Consider the following 13,466-nt stretch of genomic DNA (forward strand, 5'->3'; position numbering starts at 1 on the left):
ACCCCGAGGAGATGTTGACTACCTCGCCTGGTCTACAGGAGGTCGTGGGTTCGATCCCTAGGAGATGTTGACTACCTCGCCTGGTCTACAGGAGGTCGTGGGTTCGAGCCCTGAGAGATGTTGACTACCTCGTCTGGTCTACAGGAGGTCGTGGGTTCGATCCCGACCCTGACGCCTGCTGCTGTATATTTGGAGTCTCAGCAGCATTGTCAGCAGCATCATCATCATCATCAGCATTGTCATCATCAGCATCATCATCAGCAGCATTGTCAGCAGCATCATCAGCAGCATCATCAGCAGCATCTTCATCGTGATGGTGATGAAGATGGTGGTGGTGGTGGTGAGAGTGGAGAGTGAGGCAGTGTGGAATGCTGAGGCTTAGCAGAGCCATGCATCTGGGTTTTCCTGTTTAACACCTCGCCAAAGTGGCTGGGAGATGTTGACTACCTCGCCTGGTCTACAGGAGGTCGTGGGATCGATCCCTGGGAGATGTTAACTACCTCGCCTGGTCTACAGGAGGTCGTGGGTTCGAGCCCTGTGAGATGTTGACTACCTCGCCTGGTCTACAGGAGGTCGTGGGATCGATCCCTGGGAGATGTTGACTACCTCGCCTGGTCTACAGGAGGTCGTGGGTTCCATCCCTGGGAGATGTTGACTACCTCGCCTGGTCTACAGGTGGTCGTGGGTTCGAGCCCTGGGAGATGTTGACGACCTCGCCTGGTATACAGTAGGTCGTGGGTTCTATCCCTGGGAGATGTTGACTACCTCGCCTGGTCTACAGAAGGTCGTGGGTTTGATCCCGACCCTGACGCCTGCTGCTGTATATTTGGAGTCTGCGTCTCTCTCATCATCATCATCACGGTGGCTAGGAGATGTTGACTAACTCGCCTGGTATGGAGGAGGTCGTGGGTTCGATCCCGTGACCCTGACGATGCCTGCTGCTGTAGATTTAGAGTCTGCGTCTCTCTCATCATCATCATCACAGTGGCTAGGAGATGTTAACTACCTCGCCTGGTCTACAGGAGGTCGTGGGTTTGACCCCGACCCTGACGACGCCTGCTGCTGCTGCTGCTGTATATTTGGAGTCTCTCTCCCCGTGTGTCTCTCTCCCCGTGGTGGTGACCGCGTGGATATTTTTCTGTTGGTCCTCCGGGTTTTTTTTTCTTTCTCCCCCCTCCCCCCTCCACATTTAGAATCGGCGTGCGTAGCTGCCGCTATATATGTCCACACCACAACGACGACGATGACGATGACGACTATGACGACGATGATGACGATGATGACGACGATGACGACGATGACGACGATGACGACGATGACGACGATGACGACGACGACTATGACGACGATGACGACGATGACGACGATGACGACGATGACGACGATGACGACGATGACGACGATGACGACGATGACGACGACGATGACGACGATGACGACGATGACGACGATGACGACGATGACGACGATGACGACGACGATGACAGTTTAACACGGAGCCTTTCGCGACCAATTACACTTGTCAACAAAAAAACTACTTTTTTTCTGGCCTGGACTTTTGCAGCTGTTCTAGACTCATTTCAGGGTGCCGATTCCAAACCTGATTTGCTCAGATTTGCTCCATCACATCTCATTTTTGTGCTATCGGCATACCCCAATTTCATTGATTTTACCCGAAATTAACTCTGTCACTTATGATTGCAAGTTGTTGCGAGTCAGTGACTGCTTTAGTGTTAAAACGTGGTGCTGTGTTTTTAGGATGGTGTGTTTATAATATCATTTTATGTAGATATCCACATTTATTTAAGATTTTTCTTCCGCAGTTTTTATTGAAAATGCAATATTGTCATTCAGACGCTGTCTTCTCGACAGACTTGGTCTTCGCCTGAGGACGGCTGCTTGCGTTGTGGCCGAAACGTCGTGAGAATAATTTTATGAAGTTTTATTTTTATTATTTTATTATTTCCATTCTACGTGATGACTTTACCGAAAGAACCAAGAAGATGAATCCCTGCAGTCACGAAAGCTTTACATCGAAATGCAATATATGATATCTCAAAAACCTGATGTGATAGACAAAAACTGATGCCAGATTTGGAATCAACACCCCAAAATTACCTTGCAACCTTTGGAATACCAGAAAAAGTGTGTTGACCGGTGTAATTGTTCATCGCGTTCAGTGTGAATGCCAATCGTAGCGAAGAGATTTGCCAGAATGGTTGTTGTATCCAGCCCCCTGATGCTGGATAATGTAATTAGCAGTGAAACGTCGAACTACTCAGTTTGTAAATGTTGTGGATTTACTCTGCAACGCATTGGTGGGCTGAAGTATACTACATTGTGCACTACACTACTATACACTACTATAGACTATACAATACACTACTATACACTACACTATACACTACTATAGACTACTATAGACTATACAATACACTACACTACTATACACTACACTATACACTACACACTACTATACACTACACTATACGCTACACTACTATACACTACACTATACACTACACTATACACTACACTACTATACACTACGCTACACTACACTATACACTACACTACTATACACTACGCTACACTATACACTACACTACTATACACTACTATACACTACACTATACACTACACTACTATACACTACACTACACTATACACTACACTACTATACACTACTATACACTACACTATACACTACACTATACACTACACTACTATACACTACACTATACACTACACTACGCTATACACTACACTATACACTACACTATACACTACACTACTATACACTACACTATACACTACACTACGCTATACACTACACTATACACTACACTATACACTACGCTATACACTACACTATATACTTACACTATACAGATAGTATAGGCGATAGCCTCAAGGTGCACCTAGCCTGGCACTGGCCCCAGTAGCAGCAGCGTCCTTCACGAGCCTCATCCTCCACAGAGGGCGCTGGTCACGGACACAAAGACAAAGATCCCCCGTGTAGTCTGTTGCAGACTGTAGGGGCAAGTGCTGTTAGCGAGTAGCAGTAGGAGCACCTATGAAGGCTACTGGCACACGAGGGGGTGGGTGGCCAACACCACGCCCGGCCGCCTTTGTCTCCCCAGTGTCGATGTTTACACACCGCACCAGCTACTCATTTGAGGCTGAGTCGACTTAGGGGAGGCCCGGTTCAAATAATCGTCACTGGTGTTGGCCGTGAGCGGGAATCGAACCCGGGTCGCCAGGTTCGTAGCGCAGCGTAGCGCTAACCACTGTACCACCGCTCCCCACACGGACACACGCACACCACACACACACACTGCACACACACACTGCACACACACACTGCACACACACTGCACACACACTGCACACACGCACTACACACACGCACACCACACACGCACACCACACACGCACACCACACACGCACACACTACACACACACCACACACACACACACTGCACACACACAGACACTGCACACACACACCACACACACACTACATACACACACACACATTGCACACTACACACACACTGCACACACACACACACACTGCACACACACACCACACACACACTACATACACACACACACATTGCACACTACACACACACTGCACACACACACACTACACACCCACACACACACGCACACACACATCGCACACATACACTACACACACTGCACACACACACTGCACACACACACTGCACACACACACATCGCACACACACCGCACACACACACTGCACACACACATTACACACACACATTACACACACACACTGCACACACACACCGCACACACACATTACACACTACACACTGCACACACACACTGCACACACACACACACCACACACACACACTGCACACACACACACATTACACACACACTACGCACACACACTGCACACACACACACTACACACGTATACAGTGACATACAGACACACAAAACAAACACACCCCCCTTCCCTACCCGTGTATCTTTCATCAGACAAAGACAAAGATACCCTCCTGTGTAGTAGCCTTAGCAGACTGTCAGGGCAAGTGCTGTTGGGGATTCTGTGTAGCCTGTGATTCCCACGGTTCAATGTACATACAAGGACTCATCACACAGCAGAGAGCCATAGACTCATCACACAGCAGAGAGCCATAGACTCATCACACAGCAGAGAGCCATAGACTCATCACACAGCAGAGACCCATAGACTCATCACACAGCAGAGACCCATAGACTCATCACACAGCAGAGACCCATAGACTCATCACACAGCAGAGAGCCATAGACTCATCACACAGCAGAGACCCATAGACTCATCACACAGCAGAGACCCATAGACTCATCACACAGCAGAGATCCATAGACTCATCACACAGCAGAGACCCATAGACTCATCACACAGCAGAGAGCCATAGACTCATCACACAGCAGAGAGCCATAGACTCATCACACTGCAGAGACCCATAGACTCATCACACAGCAGAGACCCATAGACTCATCACACAGCAGAGACCCATAGACTCACACAGCAGAGACCCATAGACTCATCACACAGCAGAGACCCACATACTCATCACACAGCAGAGACCCACAGACTCATCACACAGCAGAGACCCACAGACTCATCACACAGCAGAGACCCATAGACTCATCACACAGCAGAGACCCACAGACTCATCACACAGCAGAGACCCATAGACTCATCACACAGCAGAGAGCCATAGACTCATCACACAACAGAGACCCATAGACTCATCACACAGCAGAGACCCATAGACTCATCACACAGCAGAGACCCATAGACTCATCACACAGCAGAGAGCCATAGACTCATCACACAGCAGAGAGCCATAGACTCATCACACAGCAGAGAGCCATAGACTCATCACACAGCAGAGACCCATAGACTCATCACACAGCAGAGACCCATAGACTCATCACATTGCAGAGAGCCATAGACTCATCACACAACAGAGACCCATAGACTCATCACACAGCAGAGACCCATAGACTCATCACACAGCAGAGACCCATAGACTCATCACATTGCAGAGAGCCATAGACTCATCACACAGCAGAGACCCATAGACTCATCACACAGCAGAGACCCATAGACTCATCACACAGCAGAGACCCATAGACTCATCACACAGCAGAGACCCATAGACTCATCACACAGCAGAGACCCATAGACTCATCACACACAGAGACCCATAGATAGCCCTGCTAGAGGCTACATGGGGGACCTTTGTCTGTGTCTGGGTGGGGAGATCCGTCTCCCGTTTGGTTGACCCCAGTGGGGCGAGGGGAGGGGTGGTAAATAAATAAATAAATCCCCCCTCAAAGACAAACCCGCAAAGAAACACCCAGACCACAAGAATGTGGCATCAACGCCTCTGTCTCTGTCTGTCTCTGTCTCTCTCTGTGTGTCTCTCTCTCTGTCTGTCTCTGTCTGTTTCTGTCTGTCTCTCTCTGTGTGTCTCTGTCTCTGTCTCTCTCTGTCTGTCTCTGTCTCTCTCTGTGTGTCTCTCTCTCTGTCTGTTTCTGTCTGTTTCTGTCTGTCTCTCTCTATGTGTCTCTCTCTCTGTCTGTCTCTGTCTCTCTGTGTCTCTCTGTCTCTCTCTGTGTCTCTCTCTGTGTCTCTGTCTCTCTTGTCTGTCTCTGTCTTTCTCTCTCTCTCTGTCTCTCTCTCTGCCTGTGTCTCTCTGTCTGTCTCTCTCTCTGTCTCTCACTCTCTCTCTGTGTCTTTCTGTCTGTGTCTCTCTGTCTGTGTCTCTCTCTCTCTGTCTGTCTGTCTCTCTGTCTCTCTCTCTCTGTATCTCTCCCCCCACCCGCCCCTCTCTCTCCACCCGTGTGCCTCTCTCTCTGCCCCTGATGATCACCGCTGTGACCTAGGAGATGTTAACTACACAACAACAACAACCGCCATTCACCACTAAGTGGCGGTGACGTCACCACGACGCTTGTGCCAGGCCATGTGCACCTTGAGGCCACGTGAAGTGTCGAACGCCCGCTGGCAGGAGGTCACGGGGCAGACCCAGCAGGTGCCACGGGTCGACTGACTGAGATGACCGAGATGACTGGCTGATGCACCACCTGTGCCCCCTGCTGTGCCAACTTGCTGTGCTTTAGCCACCCGGCGCTCCGCTCGTTGTTGTGAGCGTCGCTCCTCCGCCCTCCGTTGTTGTTGGAGGGCGACTGCCTCCAACTGCCCAGTAGCGTCCTTCACGAGCCTCCTCCACTGAGGCCGATCTTGACACCGCTGGTAGCGGTCATTGGCAAGTCCACTCAGCTCCACGTCCTCCTGTACCACATCACTCCATCTCTTCTCTAGCCCGTGCCGCGCCCGTTTAGCCCCCTCGATCCGGCCGAACAAAAGCTGTTTAGGCATGCGGTGGCTGGGCATGCGGGCTACATGACCCAGCCAACGCAGCCTTGCCTGCCGGAGGAGCTCACCGATGGGACTTTGCTCAGATCTTTCAAGGATTTGTGAGCTCCTCACACAATCCAGCCTGCAGGTTAAACCCAGGATGGATCGTAGGCAGACCAGCCTGAATGTTTCTAACGGGCGAAGATGCTCCATTAGGGGGGTCCACGTTTTGCAAGCGTAGAGAAGGGAGGAAATGACACACGTGTTTACACATACACACATACACACACACCTACACACACCTACACACACATATACACACATACACACACATACACACATATACATACACACATACATACACACACATACACACACACCTACACACACATACACACATATACACACATACACACATATACATACACACACACATACACACACATACACACACATACATACACACACACATACACACATATACATACACACACACATACATACACACACACATAGACACACACACATACACACACATACACACACACATACACACACATACACACACACACATACACACACACACATACACACACATACACACACACACATACACACACATACACACACACATACACACATACACACACACCTACACACACATACACACACATATACAAAACAAACAAACAAAGATCCCCGTGTAGCCTTAACAGACTGTAGGGGCAAGTGCTGTTAGCGAGCACCTATGAAGGCCGGCACGGCACACGAGGGGGTGGGTGGCCAGCACCACGCCCGGCCGCCTTTGTCTCCCCAGTAGCGATGTTTACTACACACCGCACCAGGTACTCATTTGAGGCTGAGTCCACCTAGGGGAGGCCCAGGACCGGTTCAGATAATCGTCACTGACGGTGTTGGCCGTGAGCGGGAATCGAACTCGGGTCGCCGGGTTCGTAGCGCAGCGTAGCGCTAACCGCTGCACCACCACTCCCCACTGACACACACAGACACCTACACAACCACACACACGTACTCACACACACGTACTCACACACACGTACTCACACACACGTACTCACACACACGTACTCACACACACGTACTCACTCACACGTACTCACACACACGTACTCACACACACGTACTCACACACACGTACTCACACACACGTACTCACTCACACGTACTCACACACACGTACTCACTCACACGTACTCACACACACGTACTCACACACACGTACTCACTCACACGTACTCACACACACGTACTCACTCACACGTACTCACTCACACGTACTCACACACACGTACTCACACACACGTACTCACACACACGTACTCACACACGTACTCACTCACACGTACTCACACACACGTACTCACACACACGTACTCACTCACACGTACTCACTCACACGTACTCACACACACGTACTCACTCACACGTACTCACTCACACGTACTCACACACACGTACTCACACACACGTACTCACACACACGTACTCGCACACACGTACTCACACACACGTACTCACACACACGTACTCACTCACACGTACTCACACACACGTACTCACACACACGTACTCACACACACGTACTCACTCACACGTACTCACTCACACGTACTCACACACACGTACTCACACACACGTACTCACACACACGTACTCACACACACGTACTCACACACACGTACTCGCTCACACGTACTCGCACACACGTACTCACTCACACGTACTCACTCACACGTACTCACACACACGTACTCACACACACGTACTCACACACACGTACTCACACACACGTACTCACACACACGTACTCACACACACGTACTCACACACACGTACTCACACACACGTACTCACTCACACGTACTCACTCACACGTACTCACACACACGTACTCACACACACGTACTCACACACACGTACTCACACACACGTACTCACTCACGTACTCACACACACGTACTCACTCACACGTACTCACACACACGTACTCACTCACACGTACTCACTCACACGTACTCACACACACGTACTCACACACACGTACTCACACACACGTACTCACTCACACGTACTCACACACACGTACTCACACACACGTACTCACACACACGTACTCACACACACGTACTCACACACACGTACTCACACACACGTACTCACACACACGTACTCACACACACGTACTCACACACACGTACTCACACACACGTACTCACACACACGTACTCACTCACACGTACTCGCACACACGTACTCACACACACGTACTCACTCACACGTACTCACACACACGTACTCACACACACGTACTCACTCACACGTACTCACACACACGTACTCACTCACATTCCGTTAGCTGACAGACAGCCCATACAGAAGTACCTCCCTCCCTCCACTCCCTCCCCTCCTTCCCTCCCTCCCTCTCCTCCCTCCGCTCCCTCTCCTCCCTCTCCTCCCTCCCCTCCATCCCCTCCATCCCCTCCCTCTCCTCCCTCTCCTCCCTCTCCTCCCTCTCCTCCCTCCCCTCCCTCCCCTCCATCCCCTCCCTCTCCTCCCTCTCCTCCCTCTCCTCCCTCCCCTCCCTCCCCTCCATCCCCTCCCTCTCCTCCCTCTCCTCCCTCTCCTCCCTCCCCTCCCTCCCCTCCATCCCCTCCCTCTCCTCCCTCCGCTCCCTCTCCTCCCTCTCCTCCCTCTCCTCCCTCCGCTCCCTCTCCTCCCTCTCCTCCCTCTCCTCCCTCCCCTCCCTCCCCTCCATCCCCTCCCTCTCCTCCCTCCGCTCCCTCTCCTCCCTCTCCTCCCTCCCCTCCATCCCCTCCCTCTCCTCCCTCCCCTCCCTCCCCTCTCTCCCCCCCTTCGTACTCCCAACTCCTATCATGAGAGGTGTAGAGTAATCCAATCAACAGGGGTCTTACATCTCGCCTATAATGACCTGGTCAATGCACTACGATTCCATCAATAGAACAGGACTTTGGCCTACTGATGATGCCGCACGAAGCCAATTGAGCTAATCTGAGGTGTGGAACGACAATAAACTGTGGGTCTCTATGTGTGTGTGTCTGTGCGAGTCTGTGGGTCTCTGTGTGAGTCTGTGGGTCTCTGTGTGTGAGTCTGTGGGTCTCTGTGTGAGTCTGTGGGTCTCTGTGATGAGTCTGTGGGTCTCTGTGCGAGTCTGTGGGTCTCTGTGTGAGTCTGTGGGTCTCTGTGTGAGTCTGTGGGTCTCTGTGTGAGTCTGTGGGTCTCTGTGTGAGTCTGTGGGTCTCTGTGTGAGTCTGTGGGTCTCTGTGTGTGAGTCTGTGGGTCTCTGTGTGTGAGTCTGTGGGTCTCTGTGTGAGTCTGTGGGTCTCTGTGTGAGTCTGTGGGTCTCTGTGTGTGAGTCTGTGGGTCTGTGTGTGAGTCTGTGGGTCTGTGTGTGAGTCTGTGGGTCTCTATGTGAGTCTGCGGGTCTCTGCTGTGTGAGTCTGTGGGTCTCTGTGTGAGTTTGTGGGTCTCTGTGTGAGTCTGTGGGTCTCTGTGTGAGTCTGTGGGTCTCTGTCCGAGTTTGCGGGTCTCTACTATGTGAGTCTGCGGGTCTCTGTGTGTCTCTGTGTGACTCTGTGTGTCTCTGTGGGTCTCTGTGCGAGTCTGTGGGTCTCTGTGTGTCTCTGTGGGTCTCTGTGCGAGTCTGTGTGTCTCTGTGTGACTCTGTGTGTCTCTGTGTGACTCTGTGTGTCTCTGTGTGACTCTGTGTGTCTCTGTGTGTCTCTGTGTGACTCTGTGTGACTCTGTGCGAGTCTGTGTGACTCTGTGTGACTCTGTGTGACTCTGTGTGTCTCTGTGTGACTCTGTGTGTCTCTGTGTGACTCTGTGTGACTCTGTGTGACTCTGTGTGTCTCTGTGTGACTATGTGTGTCTCTGTGTGACTCTGTGTGACTCTGTGTGTCTCTGTGTGACTCTGTGTGACTCTGTGTGACTCTGTGTGTCTCTGTGTGACTCTGTGTGACTCTGTGTGACTCTGTGTGACTCTGTGTGTCTCTGTGTGACTCTGTGTGTCTCTGTGTGACTCTGTGTGTCTCTGTGTGACTCTGTGTGACTCTGTGTGTCTCTGTGTGACTCTGTGTGTCTCTGTGTGACTCTGTGTGACTCTGTGTGTCTCTGTGTGACTCTGTGTGACTCTGTGTGTCTCTGTGTGACTCTGTGTGTCTCTGTGTGACTCTGTGTGACTCTGTGTGTCTCTGTGTGTCTCTGTGTGACTCTGTGTGTCTCTGTGTGACTCTGTGTGTCTCTGTGTGACTCTGTGTGTCTCTGTGTGTCTCTGTGTGTCTCTGTGTGTCTCTGTGTGACTCTGTGTGACTCTGTGTGTCTCTGTGTGACTCTGTGTGACTCTGTGTGTCTCTGTGTGACTCTGTGTGACTCTGTGTGACTCTGTGTGTCTCTGTGTGACTCTGTGTGTCTCTGTGTGACTCTGTGTGACTCTGTGTGACTCTGTGTGTCTCTGTGTGACTCTGTGTGTCTCTGTGTGACTCTGTGTGACTCTGTGTGTCTCTGTGTGACTCTGTGTGACTCTGTGTGTCTCTGTGTGTCTCTGTGTGACTCTGTGTGTCTCTGTGTGACTCTGTGTGACTCTGTGTGTCTCTGTGTGACTCTGTGTGACTCTGTGTGTCTCTGTGTGACTCTGTGTGACTCTGTGTGACTCTGTGTGACTCTGTGTGTCTCTGTGTGACTCTGTGTGACTCTGTGTGTCTCTGTGTGACTCTGTGTGTCTCTGTGTGACTCTGTGTGTCTCTGTGTGTCTCTGTGTGTCTCTGTGTGTCTCTGTGTGACTCTGTGTGACTCTGTGTGACTCTGTGTGTCTCTGTGTGACTCTGTGTGACTCTGTGTGTCTCTGTGTGTCTCTGTGTGTCTCTGTGTGACTCTGTGTGACTCTGTGTGACTCTGTGTGTCTCTGTGTGTCTCTGTGTGACTCTGTGTGTCTCTGTGTGTCTCTGTGTGACTCTGTGTGACTCTGTGTGACTCTGTGTGACTCTGTGTGTCTCTGTGTGACTCTGTGTGTCTCTGTGTGTCTCTGTGTGTCTCTGTGTGACTCTGTGTGACTCTGTGTGACTCTGTGTGTCTCTGTGTGACTCTGTGTGTCTCTGTGTGACTCTGTGTGTCTCTGTGTGTCTCTGTGTGTCTCTGTGTGACTCTGTGTGTCTCTGTGTGTCTCTGTGTGTCTCTGTGTGTCTCTGTGTGACTCTGTGTGACTCTGTGTGTCTCTGTGTGTCTCTGTGTGTCTCTGTGTGACTCTGTGTGTCTCTGTGTGACTCTGTGTGTCTCTGTGTGACTCTGTGTGTCTCTGTGTGTCTCTGTGTGACTCTGTGTGACTCTGTGTGACTCTGTGTGTCTCTGTGTGTCTCTGGGTGACTCTGTGTGACTCTGTGTGTCTCTGTGTGTCTCTGTGTGACTCTGTGTGACTCTGTGTGTCTCTGTGTGACTCTGTGTGTCTCTGTGTGACTCTGTGTGACTCTGTGTGTCTCTGTGTGACTCTGTGTGTCTCTGTGTGACTCTGTGTGACTCTGTGTGTCTCTGTGTGACTCTGTGTGTCTCTGTGTGACTCTGTGTGTCTCTGTGTGACTCTGTGTGTCTCTGTGTGACTCTGTGTGTCTCTGTGTGACTCTGTGTGTCTCTGTGTGTCTCTGTGTGTCCCCACAGAGCCGGCATGTAGCGCCTTCTGTCCCGGCGATGGCGCCACCGTCTTCGCGCCCTTCGACCCGCCGGCGCCGGCAGTGCCGACGGCGCTGGCGGCAGCTGCTTCCGTACAGCAGCAGCGGCACCAGCAGCAGCTGCAGCAGTGGCAGCAGCAGCAGCAGCAGTGGCAGCAGCAGCAGCGTGGTTATGGCACCACGTATGGGCTGCTGGCTCCTGCTGATGGACACCACTTGAGGTGAGGGGGGGTCAGGCCTGGGTGGTGGCGGTGGTGGCGGTGGTGGCGGTGGTGGTGATGGTGGTGGCGGTGGTGGCGGTGGTGGTGGTGGTGGCGGTGGTGATTGTGGTGGTGGTGGTGGCGGCGGCGGCGGTGGTGATGGTGGAGGTGGTGGTGGTGGTGATTGTGGTGGTGGTGGTAGTGGTGGTGGTGGTGATTGTGGTGGTGGCGGTGGTGGTGGTGGTGATTGTGGTGGTGGTGATTGTGGTAGTGGTGATGGCGGTGATTGTGGTGGCAGTGGTGGCGATGGCGGTGGTGGCGGTGGTGGTGGTGGCGGTAGTGGTGGTGGCGGTAGTGGTGGTGGCGGTAGTGGTGGTGGCGGTAGTGGTGGCGGTGGTGGCGGCGGTGGTGGCGGTGGTGGCGGTAGTGGCGGCGGCGGTGGTGGCGGCTGTGGTGGCGGTGGTGGTGGCGGTAGTGGTGGCGGTGGTGGTGGTGATTATGGTGCTGCTGCTGATAATGTTGCCGATACTCTCCGTCATTGTTGACGTTGCCGCTGCCGTCATCGCCGCAGCCCCGGCAGCCCCGGCAGCCCCGGCAGCGCCGCCGCGGCGCCACCGCTCTTCCGCCCCCTCGCCATGGAATGTCCCAGCATCGAGATCACCCCAGGCGAGCAGCACGGGGACTGCTGCTGCTGCTGCACCGCAGCCGGTGCCGCCGCCGGCGCCGCCAACGGCCTGGCCGTGCCAACCCACCACCACCACCACGACCACCACCGCCAGCTGTACCACCACCACCACCAGCACCAACACCAGCAGCAGCAGCACCGGCGATCCGAGGGCGACCTCTTCTACCGCTATCGCGAGCCGCCCGCTGGCGCCGTGGGTACCGTCAGCCCGGCTCGCAGCGCCTCCCCCGCCAGCCCCAAGCCGGACGCGGCTCCCGACTCGGAGACGATCGGCGGCGCCGGCGGCTGCGCCGGCTGCACCGCCGGCGGAGCGCCGGACGACCCGGTGAGCCTCTTGTTCACCACCATCGACCTGGACTCGCGGTCGCCGCACGGATCGCCGATGCCGTCGCCGCCGTCGCAACGCCACCACCAGCAGCAGCAGCGCCATCGCCACCAGCAGCAGCAGCAGCAGTTCTACGGCGCCGCCTCGTCACCAAC

General features: G+C 53.0%; 1 protein-coding gene across 2 annotated transcripts in view; it reads left to right on the forward strand.

The window, feature by feature from the left end:
• The window catches only part of LOC144952890 (uncharacterized), a 48,492-nt gene that overhangs the window by 21,683 nt on the left and 13,343 nt on the right, over positions 1-13,466 (forward strand). Inside the window, exons 2-3 of one of the 2 annotated variants that reach the window (XM_078883363.1) lie at positions 12,091-12,322; positions 12,873-13,466. The exon at positions 12,873-13,466 is cut by the window's right edge and continues 20 nt beyond it. In XM_078883363.1, the coding sequence (XP_078739489.1) occupies positions 12,091-12,322; positions 12,873-13,466 (826 nt within the window). The remainder of the gene's footprint in view (positions 1-12,090; positions 12,323-12,872) is intronic. The other variant, XM_078883364.1, reaches the window with a different exon arrangement.

The sequence above is a fragment of the Lampetra fluviatilis genome, chromosome 70 (assembly GCF_964198595.1).
Source record: "Lampetra fluviatilis chromosome 70, kcLamFluv1.1, whole genome shotgun sequence".
NCBI classification, from domain to species: Eukaryota; Metazoa; Chordata; class Hyperoartia; order Petromyzontiformes; family Petromyzontidae; genus Lampetra; species Lampetra fluviatilis.